The 19463-nt window shown below is 32.1% G+C and overlaps 1 protein-coding gene across 11 annotated transcripts in view; it reads right to left on the bottom strand.

The window, feature by feature from the left end:
- Nucleotides 1–16261, bottom strand: part of pbl (epithelial cell transforming 2 pebble) — a 67752-nt gene extending 51491 nt beyond the window's left edge. For 3 of the 11 annotated variants that reach the window (XM_065358470.1, XM_065358472.1, XM_065358473.1), the window contains exons 1-2: nucleotides 4976–5215; nucleotides 317–393 (exon numbers count right to left, since the gene is read on the bottom strand). In XM_065358470.1, coding sequence (XP_065214542.1) covers nucleotides 317–393; nucleotides 4976–5111 — 213 coding nt within the window. In that variant the 5' untranslated portion in view covers nucleotides 5112–5215. The other 8 variants (XM_065358471.1, XM_065358481.1, XM_065358478.1 and 5 more) reach the window with 7 other exon arrangements.
- Nucleotides 16262–19463: the final 3202 nt, after the last annotated feature.

The raw sequence follows: 19463 nt of genomic DNA, 5'->3' as shown, positions 1-19463 counted from the left end.
TGCTACTAACTACTATCACCTCCTCGATGGCTATTAACGCACTTTATCAGCAAATAAGCATTCATAGTACGTAAACTTGTACTCGAGAGAGCAATTACTTATTAGCCAGACATCGTTTTCAATTTGATAAACCAAATTGAATTCATTAAACTATCAGCAACGTAAATTTTAAAAGAAAAAAAGTATTTAATTACTCTTAATAAACGTTGATATTTTTTTACTTGGTACGTCTCGTTTTGTACTACTGTATCAACTACGTCACAGTAACTTTACTTCGATAAATATGTAATTATTGTGCTCCGAACGATCAACTTACTTCGCAAGCTCGAACTACTTCAGTATCCTCTGCTACATCTTTCAGCAGAATTAAATGAGGCGGCATTTTTGAACATACTGAAAAATAAAACAAAAAAGAATTATTAATCGTCGTTTGATTGCTGATAATTTTACGTTACTATTATTTGGGCAATAAATCATATAAAACTACAACTATACGATACGAATAAATAATGAACAAATTAGAAAGGAAAATTGATATTTGCATCATCATAACAACACATCAGTTCCTGAATCTTGATCTTCATACTTGAATTTCGAATGAAAATCGATTTTGATATCAGAAGAATTCGGAGGTTATATTTTCTCTCAAAAATCATTTTCCATGGCTTTCTCAAACTTTTCAGATTATTATTTTCTGATTTTTAGGTACCTACTCAGTTCCAAAAAAAATAAAAGCAAAGTTTTTGAAAAACGAGATTTCCAGAAGTGAAAATTATTGATTTTTTATTTTACGACTAAAAAATTAACTTTACCTTTTTCTATTTTTTTTAATTTATTCTTTTTTTTAAAAATAATTTACTTGATGAAAAAAAATTTCAAATCAATAATTACTTCTATGATATTGCTACAGCTATGTGAGATCTCTTCACCCTGTTTGTTCATCTACTCTTGGTTAACTCTTGGAAATACAATTTATGTTGAAAGATTCCAATCACAACTCACAATTAATGGCTCTACAACCTCTAAAATTAATTTTAATCGAACCGACTAGCAAAATCAAATACCAATCCCACCAAGTCTGGCACTTTGCAATCTGCGATTCATATCACTGGTTATTATCATCCTCATCCCTCGTTCTAAATATATTTCAACCATTCGACGTCGTCTCCCAACATCCATAATATTTCCTCTCTCCCAAAAGGTTATACAAAGTGTCCCAAACTCTCAACAGTACAGGGTATACGGTACATGCCACTGTGGTTTATTCACAGCAGCGTTCAAGGTGCTCCAAACCAGGACTCCCTGCTGAGCCAGTCGAGTTTTTGAAATTAAGAATACCTTTGTTATAACTCGGGGGTTGCACATGTGTAGGTATAGGCATATTACGTACACATACAAACTATAACAGGTAAAAACCAATCACGAATATGCGTCGCTTATATGTGTATACTGACACGATGATATAACCTTAGGTAAAAATACCGTTATGATTTAAATCATAAAAACTCATCGAATTATCTCTTCAAAGGCATTCACGATAAACAATTTGTTCGCTTTGCCTTTTGGCTGTTTTGCATCTTTAACTATAACAGAACAGTTTTATCGCTCATTCAAAAAAAAATCTGCCTTGTACACTATTGCGAGAATACGAGTATATTATGCATCGATTCAAAGCTCTTACCATCAATCAGTAACATTGTGATAAGCCCAGTGGTGATTTCGACACCAGGTTTTGAACCTTGCCTACGCAAAACTATACACAATTGATGTTTTTTCAATTTGACTACAGTTTTAACAACGATAATAGGTGTACATAATGAAAAGCTGTATTATTTACTTTAGGCACACGATAGGTAGGCAAGGCATACGTATTATAATCTTGCACAGAAAAATTTGAAGCATTTTTTGTTTTAGTGAGGAAAAAATTTAAAAAAAAAGTCATTTTTACTTAAAATAACAGAATCTCAAATCTTACACTAAAATGAATTTTTTGGCTTTTCGGACCAATTTTTTCCAATTTTCCAAATCTTAATTACTAGTGGCTTAGCTTATCAATGAATTTATAAATTTGTATTGCAGAGAGACGGGAGGAGAGGTATTGGAGTCTCTTATTTTAAATATTCGAATTTTATCGCCCCTCAAGAGCTAAATTGTTTTTTAAAAAAATTTCGGTTAAAAACTCATGTAAGTAGGTACTCTAATTTGTATTTGGGGCATCAGAATTCTGAGACTAACTAGAAGAGGAGGGAGCTGAATGCCCTAAACTTTTTGGAAATTTCGTATTTCAATAATTTTTGGAAATTTTGGCATTGCACCAAATTCTTTCATCTATAAAAACCAAAAGCGAACCCCAGAGAATAATTTTAACCTCCACGAGCCCATTCAATAGCACATCAAAATTTTTGAAATCAGCAAAAATTCATCTGATTTGATAATTTTTGAACTCGAAAATTGAAAACATCGTATATGGCTCATGGCGAATTCGGAGGAGGAGACGGAGGCGTTTGGAATATTCTAAAATATGAAAAATCAGTAGGTATTTAATTCATTTTCAAACATTTCGTAGGCACGTTGACTTTTTCAGCTCTAGAAAAATTGTACGACGTCCCAAAACTTTTGAAAAAATTTAAACCCTCTTTCCCAGCCGAAGTCAAGTCTCTCATGTTCTATTCGAATAATTTTAATATTTTTCAAAAATTGTGCTGTACACAGCCTTCTATTTAGTTTTACCTGCAGCACCTAAAAAAGTCAATAAAGTCGGTAAATTTTGACTAAATTCAGCAGAGACTTTCATTTTGAGTTGAAATCATACTCACAAAAAGTTTTAGCCACCAAGATTCTCCTGGAAGAGAGACACAAGCTCTCAAAGTGGGGACATTTTCAAAAAAAAAAAATCAAGGTTTTTTCGCTTTAGCCACCCAATCTGTTTTGAAAGAAAAAAATGGTCCAGTTCCAAAATTTGAGATTCTGAGTCATCCTAGGTTATTGTCGTCAAAATCCAAGACCTCTTTCGGGATTTTGCTGAGCGATTAAAAATTTGCAAATCCTTCATTTTGGGAAAATTCGTGTTTTGAAAATTTTTTCCCCAAGTGTTTAACATTAAGTAATTAAGTCAAAAGACCGAAAGATATCATTTCTGAAACTAGAGAAATATTTTGGAACGCGGTGGTGCCAATTTTTCAATCATTGTCACCAATTTCAAAAAATTGAGAAAAATAGCCAAAAACGCATGATTTTTTTTCAATTTTTGAAATTGGCAACAATGACCAAAAATTGGAACCACTGCGTTTCAAAACATTTTCCCAGTTTCAGGAATGATATCTTTCAATATTTTGGCCTAATTAATTCGAAATATTTGCGAAGAAAAAATTTTCAAAACATGATTTTATCCAAAAATGAGCGATTTGCAAATTTTCAATCACTCAGTAGAAACCTAAAAGTGGTCTTGGATTTTGACCGGAATCGCATAGATTGACGCAGACTTTCAAATACTTTCATTTGGAACTGGACCATTTTTCCCAAAACAGGCCGAGTAGGGGCTAGAGCGAAAAAAGCACGATTTTTTTCGAAAATTTTTCTTTTTTGTGGGTAATCTTCAACTACAAATGAAGATCTCTGCAGAATTTTATCAAGATCCGATGGTATTTTTTTCGCGATCCATCTTAATTCTTACCTAATACCCACATTTCAATTTTTCAATAAGTATATAGGAGAATGTTAGCAGTTTTAAAAATTTTGGAGTAATGCAGAAATTAGATAGAGGTACTAAGGTACAGAGACAGACTACAGAACATGATTTCATTCATATTGAAGGAAGAGAAAAAAATCACGTGAGTTCAATATTATCATCTTAAATTTGATAAGCGAAATGTGTCATCGTCATCGAACCGGCAATCTCCTCCCTCGCTTTCTTGATTCAAAATGAAATCATTTCACCGATACACTCACGCGTAGAACACATCAAAAATGAAGAAAAAATCATATCATTCTCTTTCTATACCCACGTACATATAAAGTGAACGCGGGTTGGCTGAATTTTCCAACTGCGTAATTTAAACTGAAAAAAAGGTAAACAAATTCGCGAGTCAGAAAGCTCCGCACAGATTTATAGAACTTTCATTATAATTTTCAATGGACCTTTTCAATGATTCGATCTGCTCAGAATTTAGCATTATCTGTTCACTGTTCAAATATAGGTAAGTACTTATTATAGAAAAAAATGATAACAATCGAATGATTCATAGATGTGGAAATGCCGAACGAATGGTTAAAAAAAATTATCAATTTTTTCCAATAATATTTAATCTATCACGAGTGAAATAAAAACGTATGAATACATAATTACGCACGAGCAATGGTTTAAATTCTAACAATTTTTTATTACATACTCGTATTAGAATTAAAATGAACGTGTTTAAATGATTCATTGCGTTCCAATGAAAATGAGTAGGTACACAATATGATTCGGTGACGGTAAAAGAGCCGCAGAGAGAAAAAAATTGAACATTTTTGAAAAATATCACAGAGAAAAACTATAAACTAAAAATCAACAAAAAATGTTGAACAAATTGAGGAGATCTGCGCTTTTGAAAAAAATCTATAATCATCGTTGCGAATCAGCATTTTAAAGCTCATTTGACAACTTTAAATGCATGCCATAACAGCCCTCAGAGAAGTAGGCTACAAAATGTAATTTATTTTGACCTGGAAAATTTGCATCTCTCAATACAACAGAAATCTTTACCAAAAAATTTGTCCATTCGACTACCAAAAAGATTCGCATGCAGGGTCACCAAATCAAATTCAAGGTCAATATCGTTCAATTCATCAATTTTGAATCATTTATTGCTCAAATCTCCCCATCCTTGTGAGGTTGAAATTTATCAATAATTTTAATTTCACCAAGATCAAATTTAGAAAACTCTGAATACCTGATTGACCACATAATCAGCCAAAAATTCATACTTTTACATACCTATTTTCAAGTTATCCATTTTAAAAATCCAATTTACAGTTTTAAATACGTTAACATACATCATCCTAAAACAAAAATCACTACCGAGTCTCGCATACAGAATTTTCATCACAACAAATCGACGGTTTGTTGTCATCACCACCCACAATTCTTATCACTTGACAATGCAGCACGCAATTTTATTCGCTATCTTATCACAACACGACAAAAATTAACACATCGAAAAAACCAAACTAAAAACTGATCACTCACTTTGTAAAATTTTCATTAGTAATAGACACCGCATAATTTAACCTCATCGCTGCGATTTTGAAAACTCTAACGACGATTCGAGTACGCGATAGGTACGCACCTGGTAGTTAATTACACGTAATGTACACTGTAGAAGTATAGAACGCCCCGACGTACTGAACAATTAACCGAGGAAAAATAAACTCGCGGGTACTCATCGTCATTATTATCATCGCTTATCAGCGTATTTACTTTTTCGCGGAAAAAGTGCATGATAAACATTTTCAATGTGGCGCTCGAGTACGATACAATTTTTTAAAACGAATTTTCAAGTACCTCGAATAAACTGTTTACTTTTTACATAACATGGATCCTCGATAGGATACACTCTCGAGGTGTAGGTATTTTCTCTTTCGGCAGCTCGTACGAGTACAAACGTCTTGTTAAAATTTCATCACCTATATACGATTCGTAATTCGTGAAGAAGAATTAAAAGTATATCACAGTTACGACACATGTACCTAGATATATCTACTTCGTGTGATAATTTCAGTCATAATACTCTTATTGAACAGAGACGTCACTTGGTACAATATTTACATATAAGCCTTCGAGATACACAGTATACCTGGTCCGTCGGTCGCACAGATCGTCTCGAAAACACTCGCACATCGTTCAAAGTGCATTGATATGAATGTCCATTTTTCCCCTCACAAAGTTACTTTACTCTGTACTGTACCTAGACTTATACTATACCGAGACCATAACATACTTCAACTATACGTAATTCTGCTTTGAAAATGTCAACCGACACGATTTCCAATCCGAAAACAAACCTACTTCGATGCAGTAATTATAAAATGTTGTTGGATAAGCAATATGAGCGAAAAATAGGTTACGTTTATAATTCAATTCACACATATAAGTACAGTAAATGTAAATTGTAGATACATCAACTCGCGAGCAGCTATATAGCAAAGTATTTGTACGTCGCGTGTTTTTCTTTCTCTTCCAACTCCTTCCCCCCTCTCACGTCTTCTAATCCACGCTAGATACACTGTTGCTAGTAGTAAATTTTACCACATAAGCGATGTGTGTCCTTCATCTTACTCGTTTTGTGTATTTTAATCCTATAATTGCGATGATTAACCATTTTCATGAGGAAGGAACTTCGAAGCGAAGCGGAATTTTAAACAACATATCGTAATAATTTAGAAATTAGGTGGCAGGAAAATTGTAGATGGGAGGGAGAGGGCTAAATCATAAATGTAATGTTTTTCACCTTTTCTAAGAAATTTCGAAATCCTTCAAATTCCCAGCTGGTGCTTTCGAAATCCAAAAATAATAAGCATGAGTATTCATTTTTTTCTCTGACAAGGCAATACTCTCAAGGATCTGCCCGATTTCGACGAAAATTGTAATTTTTGGAAAGAACATATTGTTTTCAAAACTCATTCATACGTACCGAAATTTCAACAAGACAAATTTATTTATAGAATTTTGACGAATTTTTTGCAACGAAGGTATGATTTTTTTAGCAAATGACAGTTGCATTCGAGTAGCTGTTTTGAAGTAACTAATAAAGAAATCAGGTTTTGGACACCTTGGAGAATATTTTCACCCTTTCGGAGAAATATTTTAAAAACAAATTCTGGTTCCTAAACGAAAGACACCCAAGAATTTGGATTCCATTCATGCTAAAAAAAATCCTTACTCGTACAAAGGTCAGTAATGTTGCCTCTTTTGTTGCATTTTCGATAAAATATTCCATTCCTTCCCCCTCAAAAGTAGCTTTTCTGGTTTAAAAAATCTTAAAAAGTACCCCCTCCTCTTCAAAAATTACAAAACGGAACATTTCAATAATTTTTAATTTACACAATCAAACTTGATTTAATGTACAGACAGGACATGGAAATTTTGAAAAACAGAGATAGTTTAGCAACCTTTTTTGAGACATGTAACCAAGTTTCCCTCAAAAACGAAAAAAATACTTCTCTCCGAAACAGTGTTTGTCTCAACCACAGGTCGTTTTTTGAGTCTGAAAATAGCCACTGATTAAAAATTTTAATTGTTTGATTTTTTGTTGGTTTTTTGAAATTTTTGGAAAAATCGAATTTGAAACTCCCACTGTGTTTGTCTCAGCCACAGGTCCTTTCTTGGGTCTGAACAAACCAACTGATTTAACTAGTGTCTGTCTCAACCATAGGTCCTTACATGGGTCTGAACACACCCACTGAATTTAATAGTGTCTGTCTCAACCACATGTCCTTTCTTGGGTCTGACTCTGAACACACCCACTGATTTAAATAGTGTCTGTCTCAACCACAGGTCATTTCTTGAGTCTGAAAACACCCACTGATTAAAAATTCTAATTGTTTGATTTTTTGTTGGTTTTTTGAAATTTTTGGAAAAATTGAATTTGAAACTCCCACTGTGTTTGTCTCAACCACAGAAAAACGACACATTCTAGAGACTTCAGATTGACGAAAAGTGAAATCATTTAGTTCCCTGAGATCGATATTAGGTCCACTGACAACTTGTCATCAATTTGCTAAAAATTTATTCCATTTAAAATTTATGAAAAATATTGATATCAATTCAATTCGACAAAATTTGAGAAATCAATTGAGGATAGCTGAATTTTTAATTTCGGGAGTTCTGGAACGTTTATTTTCAAAAAATCCAATTTTGACTGAAATTGGAGTCGAATACCTACTTTGAGTGATTCTCTAGCTAGATTTGATTTCTCATAAGAAATGACATAATAAAAAACAATTTCTTTCGTTCGTTTTCACAAATATTTTTTCTTTTCGACTTTCTCCCTTGATTTCATAATCTTGTTCTTTTGAGAAGAAAAAGAAGGGGGTGAGATGATAAGTGCAAGTTCAGTCAGTTTTTTTTGAGCATTTAGATCAATTTTTCACTATTTTAAATTATTTTCATAATTTTTTTGGCTTTTATTAGCAGCATAAGTATTGTGGTTTTTTGATAATTCCAGGAATAAAATTTTGGCTATGTTTTATCAATCTTTTTTTCAATCGGTTGGGTTATTATTTTATTTTTGCAGTTTTTTCGCCGGTTTTTGAACCAATTTTTGCAGTACTTACACCATGCTGACTAAGTATTATAATTGGTTTAATTTTTCAATTAATAATTTGGGAAATAGTTTTTTCACTATTTTCAACGAATTTCTGGTTGATTTTGTTGGTCGACCACACGACCCCATAAATTTTAACAATTTTTTTTTCACTTTTTGAGCAAGTTCTGCACTATTTCAACTTTCAAGTATGTTACCTCATTGTCAGTCATACTTCATCCATTAGGACATGATTTTCAACAATGTTATTTTTGAATAAATTTAACAAATCTATGGTGCGCTGACAATATTTTGGACAATTTTTCGAGATGTTTGGCCTACACTATATCGTAAATACAAATATTATGCAAAAGGAAACATCTACCAAAAGAAACAAAAACAAAAAAAATTGAAAAAAACGTCCAAAATTATCTAGAAAGTTACCTACAAATAAGAAGGTGGAAAATGTATACAAAACTAGAAAATCAAAAAACATTATTTTGGATGAATTCACAAAAATTTTTCAAAAAGTAATTCTTGCTCTTCCTGTGAAGTTTTCTTCCGTACGTGTAGTTCGCAAGGTACTCATAAAGTTTAAAATATTTCTGACCAACTAATCGAATTAATTTCTCAAAATAATACTAATCTATAGAGGATTCTTAATAAATATCGTATCGATCGAGATGAAATAAACACGCTCATACGAGATTATTTCACTTCACATTAGTAGGTATTCGTTGAATCATCTATCATAATGTACAAGGAATAAGATAAGATAGATTGGTCAGTGCATAAATGACTCAGATTCATTCCAATCAAAATTGTTGGGAGGGTTCAGAAAATTGAAAAATAAAATCGAAGAATCAAAAATTTGATCCACTTGACCACAAGTCGTTGAGACCCTATTGTTACGGACTTTTTGTAGGGTTTATTTCCTAGAAGCACAAATTCAGTGGAACAGAACAACAGGACAACAGAAGTAAGCATAAATTTTTGGAAAATTTCTTCAAAAAAACTTTTAATACGTACCTACTTTTAAAATTAATTCTTTTTTTTTCGAAATAGGAAATTGAACACGTATTAAATATAATTTTTCCAACGACGTCATCAATTGTGATCTGACGTTAAAACATTGCTGTGATAAGGAATTTGCGACAATTTCCCGGATAAACGTCATTGTTTTATCGTTTTAAAAATTATTCTACGCTTCAATATTTGAAAAAAATATAATTTTTCCACAAATAAAAGATGAGTAGGTGTTTATTACAATGAAAAATGTGAAATTTTAGACATCTCCGTAGATAAGGATTTTAAACTAAAATTTCTAACATAAAAAATTTCCATGGAAATCGTTTAACCAATTTCTAAATTAAAATTTTCGATTTTTTTCAGAAAAGCTATATTAATTTTTGCTAATTATAGCGTTCTCTCCGTCTTACTCCTTCAAAGCTTTGTGAAAATTTAAGACAAATTCATCGAATGACAGTTCAAAAGTCCCACAAAAAAGGTATTAAGTAAGGCCAACAGATTTTCAAAACTGGAAATAGCAGTTTTGCCAACTTGTATTTAGGAAAAAAATTACCCCAATTTTTTATCAAATTATGACTTGAATAGTCAGGTCAGATTTTTTGGCCTGGTATACGCAGCTTCGTCCTTTACTGTAAGAAAAAACAGAAACCTTTCACAAAAACAATTTTTATGATATTCAACAATAAATTTTTTGTCGTTCACTTCTTAAAATTTTTTCTCCGTTTTTTTTTTTGAAAATTTGGAATTTTTTATTTATTTATATCTAATAGGGCTATTCATTCAAAGTATCTAAAACATTGGGGAAAAATTAATTTTTAGTTTAAAAAAACCGAAGATTTTTTGAGTTGGATGAAAAACATTTTTTGTAGCATTACTTTGTCAAATGCAAGGCTAGGTTTTTTTTTTGAGATTTTTACCACTGCATATGGCCCTATTTGATATTTACTCGACCAAAATTCGACATCAATGAGCTTACAAATGAGAATTTTGATGTCTTTAAAAGTCCACGATTTTTAGAAAACGTCAATTTTTTTATATGTAACAAATAATTTCGAAATTGACTTTCAGTTTTGTTCAAGAATGTTAGTTTGTGCCATTTTCAATCAAGATTACCCTGAAATGGGATGGAGGGATTTTCCACGCAACTAGCCGAAGATTTGATATCCAACTGTTGAGCCCATCTTGTGAAATGTCGAAAGCACGCACTAAGACAGTTTAACCAATTCAACTTCATTTCCTACACTATCTATTTTCGTTAAGAAAAGTACTCATCCGCAGACTTTAATTGACCATTCTAAATATACCAACGATTTTGATAACAAAACATTTTACCAACGTACCACGCAAAACGGACAATTCAGCTTCGAAATTACTCCAAGTCCACATGATCGATTCAGCTAGCATTTTTTAATATTTAAAATGTTCATTCGCAGCTCAACTCGAACTTATCTCGCATGTTACCTCATTAGGAAATATGTACATATACAAATCTGTGTACTATACTGATACGATATGACGTATTCGTACAACTTTTCAAACAAATTACACACCAAATACGCGAACACTTTACGATGATGAAAACTTTATTTATAACCAATCGATGGTACGAGGTTATCGCAGCATAACAACGTGTTCGGACACATACAAATTCATTGAAAACGACTAAAAAATGCAGTATTTTCAATAATCTTAAGGGGAAAAAATGTAAATATAAAACGAGACTAAAAGACGAGACGTTCAAAGCGTGGAAGAAATTCTTACGCCATGCCACAGGAAACAGACCGATTGCGAATGGCTGTAAGTTCGCCATTAGGAGTAAATTTATCAATTATCGATAACAAGTAACAACCTTACATGTGTGTTATTTCCTTTCAAACCAAGTCGAAATGTATAAGTAAAGTATAAAAAAGACTATTTCAAAGTATACTCGTCGTCAAGGAAATTGAAATTTTCACTCCTTTAATACACAATTACACATAGGCGAATGACGATGATACATCGTTAGTTTAATTCTGACATAACGAGAACGTTTTGGTAAATATTTTACTGCAATTCGAGGTTAGAAAAAAATTTCAAAGTTTCCTATTTTTTTTTCAGCGTCCTTCAGCTTTCAATTTCCATCGAAAAATCATTCGCTATGTACACTAGCCACTATAGGTGACGTCACATCTGGGCCAAATTTTTATTCTATTTCTTACACCGAAACGCTACAACTGTCGGCTTATACGAGTAAATTGTACATATGCTTATAGCAAAGGTATTTTCGTCTATCATCAAAAACACCATCCATCAAACACGTACGCGAGTACGCGACTATTTTCGTTTTCAAACTGTCAACACAAACGTTATAAGGATCAGCAGGAAATGCTCGCAACGAAGAGGAAATAACCATACAAATCATGGCAATATAACAAAAAATTCAACGTGGATGAAAAAAAAAGTCTCGTCTTGTAATACTTATAACCAATCCGGTTAAACCTAAAAACCATTAACCGGATTAGTCACAGATGTACCAGACGAGTAAATTTATTCGTTAGCGTGTAATTTTTTCCCTTTTTCTATCCAAAGTGCCGACATCTAAGTACATACGTAATTCACCGTTTAAATTTCCGTATCTTAAAACACCCATCAGCATAGAATACGTGAACTGATAAAGGAGTAAAAAGCTTTTCATTTTTGTTAGCCAGAAGAAATTTTTGTAACCGAGTTCTCACGAAAAATTAGTGGAAAAAATCCACAAGAATTATTTCATTTTTCATTCAAACTTGTTAAAATCACTTATTTTCTGTTAAAAAAAACGAGGGTGAAAGTTAATTACAGGGTGTCTAACAAAATTTCTCCGAAGAAATGCAGTACTTTTACAGTACCTTTTGCATTACCTCAATTTTTTTATCCAGCTTACACCGACCCCCCTCCACCCTCCAAGAAAAAAAATATTTTTGAACCGGTTGGAATTTGTCGATAAAATTTTTACAAGTATTAATTTAACAAGTGTTGCCATCTTTTGAGGTACAAAATGAACATTTTTTTTTAATTTTCACCAATTAATTCATTTTGAGGTTTTTAAAAAATTTTAAATCAATGATTCTGAGAAAAAATACAGTACTTTTCAGGCAAAATGCAGTACTTTGCAGTACTTGAAGTACCGAGGATTTCAATGCAGTACTTTTACAGTACCAGTACCTGCAGTACCTGTTAGACACCCTGTTAGAGCCGGGTCCGGTTGTTTGTTTCTTTGCTCTATTTTTCGTAATTTTGCACAATTTTTTTTACAATGGTTCATCAATTTTCAGCCAAGTTAAACAATTTTTAATGACGTTTTAACAAGTTTGGAAGCAATTTTCGCCAAATTTTGCTTAAATTATGCTAATCTTTTCACCAATTTATGGTGATTTTCAGTAATTCAATGGTCATTTTTTCAACTATCACTTTAATTTCAACGATAATTTTTATTAGGCTAATTTTTGATAAATTATCATTCAATTTGAAAATATTTGATTAACGAAAAGTCGAAAATAGGGCACAAATCAATTTTCAGCCTTTTCTGTCAATTTCTATCAAATTGAATTTTCGAATCTGACAAAGCTGAATCACAAGAGCATACAAAAATATATCACATGCTAAAATTTCAGGTAAGTACTAAGTAAAGTGCATTTTTCTATTTTTGGTAAATTTTTGAAAAATAAATTGGACAAAAATGAGAAAAAAAATGGAAACTCTACTAAACTGACCTAAAAATCTGAAACTTAATACGATACGTAGGAACTCTATTTTCAACTTACAAAATCAATTTGAAACTGTTTCAAACCTTTTGGAGCAGTTTTGGAGGCTCCAGCGGATTTTAGAAAATTGAAATTTTCATAAAAGTTTACCCAATGGAGTCGGAAACCTGCCATTTTCTTTCAAACTCTAATTTCAGCTAGCTGAGTTGAGTAGAGGTGGGTTTTGACTGTTCTGGAGCTTCAAGTCGTATTTTGGAAATTCCGAATTATTAAAAAGCGCCATAAGAACTGTTCAAGTTACCTTCAGCACTTATAAATGCGATTGGTGCTCGATATTGACCTCCTTGATCGATCACAAATCATTTTTCCAAAATCGATTTCTGTCGGTTTGGAACTGTATCTAAGTATGCGATTTCAAAGCATGGCTGGAGGCTCCAGAACGGCTTGAAACCACCTCAAGTCGACTTAGCATGTTGAAATTAGAGTACCTATATATGTAGTAAATTTTAGCTTTCCAATTTCATTCGGTAAAATTTTGTGGAAATTCAAAGTTTCAAAAATCTGCTGGAGGTTCCAGAACTGCTCAAAAGGGTTTGAAATCGTTTCCAATCGATTTCGGGGATCAAAAATATGGTACATACCAAATTTCATCTTTCTAGATCAAGTTTGGTTGAATTGTGATTTTTCCCCATTTTTGACCCAAATTCGATTTTCAAAAATTCGTCTAAAATCGAAAAATTGACTTTAGAACCGGAAATTTTGTCAGGTAAAGTATTTTTGCATGCTCTTTCAATTTAGCTTAGTCGGGTTCAAAAAGTTTCTGCCAGTCGGGATAGCGTTGTTGAGTCAACTGAAAGTCGAGTTTCAACTAATTTTCGGCCTATTTCTTTTTTTTTTGGGGGGGGGGGTATTTCAAAAATTTAGCAAAAATTGAAAAATTCACTTTAGCACCTGAAAGTTTAGCTGGTGGTGTAATTTTGTATCCTCCTTTGAATCAGCTCTGTACAGCTCAAAAATCTTTCTGGTTATTAGGATCCCTCTCCTTTTGTCATGCTCATAAGAGATATTTCAAACAAAATGTAGAAAGCTCAACATTGTTGAACAATGTTTTCTATGAAACCCTTCCTGTCCCTGGTTACAGGAGATTGATGGGAAACGAGAACAAAATCTGAATCTAAATTCCAAGACATGAATTTCAGAGGCTCATTTCTACTCTTATTGACCTTTTCAACCAACATAGGTGCGAATATTTATCAATTTTTGTTTTTTTCCATCATCACCCCCCCCCCCTTCCAATTTGTAACTGAAGAAGAAGAAACGTTGCAGAGAGGAAAATTTCTAACTGAAACAAACAAAATAGAGGTACTCTCCACATTAGACCGTAACTAATGGATTACTTGTAATTTTTCCAATATTTTGATAATCTTATTCTTGGCATCTAGAAACAAAAAGTGAAACTCTAACAGAGTGAAAAAAATTCCCAAATTTTTACGATGTATTTTGACAATGGAATTGAATGACGACGCTTTAACGAATATACTCGTACACTTGAACTATGCTTTTTGTGCACTTATCAGTTACTCGTATTTTCAATGTTATCGCTGTTTTGTTTTCGCTTTCAAAGTTCCGAATAAAAGAAAGCAAATAAATTTTACTTTTGCTCAAATTGTATAAAGGCGTAACGGTAATTTCATATCACTTGGTAGTTGGTCTTGGTACCTGTTTTGTGTTAGAATTTAAACAAGACAGTTGAGAAGAAAATAAAAGTAAAGTGTAGAGCAGATGTGTGATTCAAGTATAGAGAACGTGGGTGAATACCAAATAACTAAATATAAGCAAACTGTTACAAGCCTGACAACTATTTCTAATTCTTGTTAAATTACGTGAGACGGTTTACAAAATACTCTGCTTGATGGTCATATAGCATACATGAAACTATACAGCAGTGTAAATATGGAAAGATTAAGAGGTCTCATAATTTTCGTAACAAATGTAAGTTCGCTTTACCGTGAAATACGCTGACCCTATTATTTCGTATAGTTAAATTCAACAATATTAAACTTTTTTAGGTCATAGTCCCTTTGTAGCCGGTTACGTTTTATTTAAAATTTTAAAAATTTAACTCTATAGCAAGTGTATCTGTCATACGAACAAATTACCCGTGCGATGAAAAAATGAATTTGCAGAGTAAAATTTTCTGAAAGCTTTCAACCAGTTAATGTATTACACGATGGATTATACAGTACATTCGTTGTAACACGATTTCATGCAGTACGACAGATGGTGGAGATACAATATAGATGAACAGGTGCATTTTTAATTGAATATTACAAGGAAGTTGTTTTTATACGGTAAAATGCATTATTGAAATTGAAGTAAAACCGAGTTATCAAAATGCATCGTCGTGAACGGTTGAATTCCAAGTTTTGGCATCCGATTCGAATCATCTATGATGCTGAATAACCATTTCAGCGATGTTTATAAAACTGGTTGTAAACAGTTGAAGCAAACTTTCAAATCTGTTCGTTGATCGAAGAAATGATTAAATCAACTACTAAATAGCACACAAATTTATAAACAAAATTGTTATCTGAGGATTGATCGAACGAAATTCGAAAATTGGTAAACAGCAGCTTCGTACGTTTTTTTTTTCAGTGATATGATATCCATACTACGCTTATCAAAATATGTAACAAAACGATTTGATACTTTGCATCATTTAAATGATTAGGAGATTATTGTATACTAATGGGTTGTATTTCAAGTACCAATTTTCAAATTAAATACAATGTATTTGTTCTAGGTTCTAGAAATGATATCATATCACTCGAATGATTTGAAGGTGCTCCGTCTGATTTGAGATAGCAACCTAGATACACGACAAAATAACAAAAGTAAATAATATATTGTGATGATAACGTACCAGATTTTTGACTATTTAACGTATCCATTTTTAATCAAAATAACATTTTTCTCCTTTGTGAATGAACTGAGCTGATAATTTTTCATGGACGATAAAGGAAATTCACAACAGGAAAGACACAATCACACAAACAAACGAACGTTAATCCATTAATCATCATTTAATTGAAAGTTACCGAGAAAGAACATTGAAAACGAGAACATTCACTAAAAAACATTTAAAATGAAAACACATATTTTAACGCGAAATTTTCTAATTAATCCCCCAACGAAAAGAACATAAACACGAGACTAAACTGTTTTAATTAAATGAAAAAATTTTCAATATAAAAATAGACAAAAAACGGTTGAATCACGCGTTGCTATTGGTTAAAAACTTCAGGTACACAATGAAACAACAACGTCGAGCTTGGCAAGGTTGGCAAAATGGTGATTGTAGAGAGCGCTGTTGTTGATTTTTTAGGAGTTGGATTGGTTGCATAATTCGGACGCCTTGAATTTTAGCTTTTATTTGTTGTTAGGTTAGGTTAGGTTATGGTTAGATATTATGACGAATTTGAATTTTCAGAATTTTCCTCCAGATTTTCAATTCTTCTGCAGTTCTGCTTGAACATTTTTTAAATTTGAATTTCTGAAACCCATCCTCCCAAAAACGAAACTGATAGAGTGATGGACGATAAACCATCGTATGGTTTCATTTCAATTTACTTTTTACTACACCATTTCACAATGCAATAATTTACATAATTCTTCAAGTTCAACTTCAAAATTCAATTGAATTCTTGAATTTATAAATCGTTGAACTGGTTAAAATGATTTTGTTCAAATTTGAGCAACCTGCAAAGTATCATAATATCGATCTTAAAAAATCCTTTTCAAATTTCAATTGTTCTCATTGTAATCATGAGACTAATTTTAAGAACATTCTTATTCAACTTTTGCTGGATTTCACTCAATTTTATTGAAATTCCATTAATTTTGTGGTGACTTTCAAGTTTCAATGATTCTTCGGCCAATTTACAGTTTTTATGATGCATGCAATTTTTGCCAAATTCTATTCTACAGTTCTACACTATTCTGACAATGTTTGATTACGTCTTAAAATGATATTCAGACATTTAAAAAAAAAAGATAGGTACCTAAGTAAGTAATTCAGATATTTTTTATTACAACTCTACTCATGTTTCGTTTCGCGATGTTTTATAAAATATTAGACGCTTTTATGACATTTTCAAAATTAATTTTTGATAACTTTGTGTCAATAACTTTTTAACCAACTGTTTTTGGTAACCCAGATTTTTATAAAAAATTCAACTAAGATTAAACACCAATAATTCTATCAAAAACTGCTCTTACATGAGCACTTGAAACTTGATCTTTTAGATATAAATAGGTACCTATAGATGTTTTCACAAATTTTTTGACTCCGATTTTTCATCATTTTTTCATCCAAAACATCAAAAAAATAAAATAAACTTGATTTCTGATATTTTCATAAAAAATCTTGAATTTCCATTGATCATGTATATGTTTTCAATTATTCAATCAAAAAACATCATCTGAATAAAATAAAGTTAATTTCCAATCAATCACCAATAATTCGACGACTTCGTCGACTTCAACAACCGGTCAACGTTTATTTTTTCCAATGGTCGACGAGATAAAAATAATTACTTGTTTCTCTGTTTTCTCGACTCACTCAAATCCAAATTCCAAAGTCAGTGAAATAAAATTCATCACTTTCCCTTTCCCGTTTCCCTTTCCCAGGATGAAAAAGACATGTTTATAAAGTAAATTTTCTCGTTTACAAGGAAAATTACATTACCTCAACTCAAGAGTTAATAATATCATTAATTCGGGTCTTTAAATTATGACTCATGATTAAGATTGTACTCCAAGGATGAGTGGACTAATGAATATCGTTAAAATATTCATGATTTTCTGTCACATATATTCATCAAATATCACTGAATACATTATTCCGCGAGGTGATGAATATGTACCTAGCTCACTAAGAAATAATAAGTTGGATACCTACTGAAGATTTCATGAATAAGAATTCATTGACCAGACATCATCATTGATCCTGATAACCATTAAAAAGACATGAACTATTAAAACGGTGTACTATATTGAGTGTAATAAAAAACAAAGTGCATATATAGGTACAACGCAAATCCAGATAGAAATTATATTAAAATATAAATTATTCAATTTTTCGTCCAAACGATTAATTTGGGTAGCATTATTATACCTACCTACTACCCAAATTGATCCTTTAAGCAAAAAATTCGTTATTTAATAACGAACGCGAATGAACTCGAACTACTCATCTTTTGTAGCTTGACGTTTGGAATCTCAAGTCTACAAGAAAAAGACTAAGAGATGAGTAGTTCGAGTTCAGTTCAGTATCCGATTGTACAAAAGAAATAAGGGAGCCAGACAAAGTGCATTCTTTTGATAGTGCTTTGTTGACTAATTTCAGCTTTTTCACCAAAATGCTTAACGTTTTTTCGATAGGTTCATCATCATCCATTTCCAGTAACTGAACGACTTCTGTAGTATCTTTATCCTCAATCTCCTTTGGTAGCGGGACGCCGTACGCGGCATGGTCACAAAAATCGCCATAAATAATTCCAACGGCATTACAAAATTCTTCGATAGTCAAACCGAATTGGGTTATTTTTGTTCGTAGATCATTAACCATACGATTTTTGCTTAAATTGAAAATGGCTAACCAGGTTTCTACTCTGCTACACTTTTTTCCGCCTAATAATTCTTTAGCTTTAAAAATCGTTTCCAATCTCTCGATTCTACCACGAACACCAAAACAATCGGTATTTCTTTTCTTGAGCCTGCAAAACCCGAGTAACATGTTAATTATTTATTGTCTTTAGAAGTTTCGATGTTAACCTGAAAATCATTCAAAAGCATAAGAAATCCTTATATATTAAAAGATGTTTGAAGGAAACCCTTGATAGAGTCCGCCAGCCTTTTCTACTGAACCGATTTCAACGAATGTTTTTTTAAAACGTTCCTTTTGATGTGTAGATATGTCATCAAGAAAAAAAAATCAAAAATTTTGAAATTAAGGGCCGAAAAAATTGAAAAAACACGTTTTCTATTGTGTTTAAACAATAGAATTTCGAGTAGAAACCTTGATAGAGTTCGCCAGCCTTTTCTATCAAACCGATTTCGACAATTTTTTTTTCAAAACGTTCCTTTTGACGTGTAGATATGTCATCAAGAAAAAAAAATCGGAATTTTTCAAATTAAAGGCCGAAAAAATTGAAAAAACACTTTCTCTATTGTGTATAAATGCAGGTATTACAATGCACACCGACAACAATACACTCAGAACGTTGCTATGTGGGCGTGTTTACAGCGTAGGGGTGTTGAGGAGGGAATGATGTTGTTGTTTGTTGTGTTGCGAGTTACATTCATTGCTATAGTATTTTATTTTTTCAAAAATTGGAATGTGGTGTCTGTTAAAATAATAAGGAGAGGA

This window comes from Planococcus citri, chromosome 3 (assembly GCF_950023065.1).
Source record: "Planococcus citri chromosome 3, ihPlaCitr1.1, whole genome shotgun sequence".
Taxonomy (NCBI): Eukaryota; Metazoa; Arthropoda; class Insecta; order Hemiptera; family Pseudococcidae; genus Planococcus; species Planococcus citri.
This window is presented reverse-complemented; position numbering and strand designations above follow the sequence as displayed.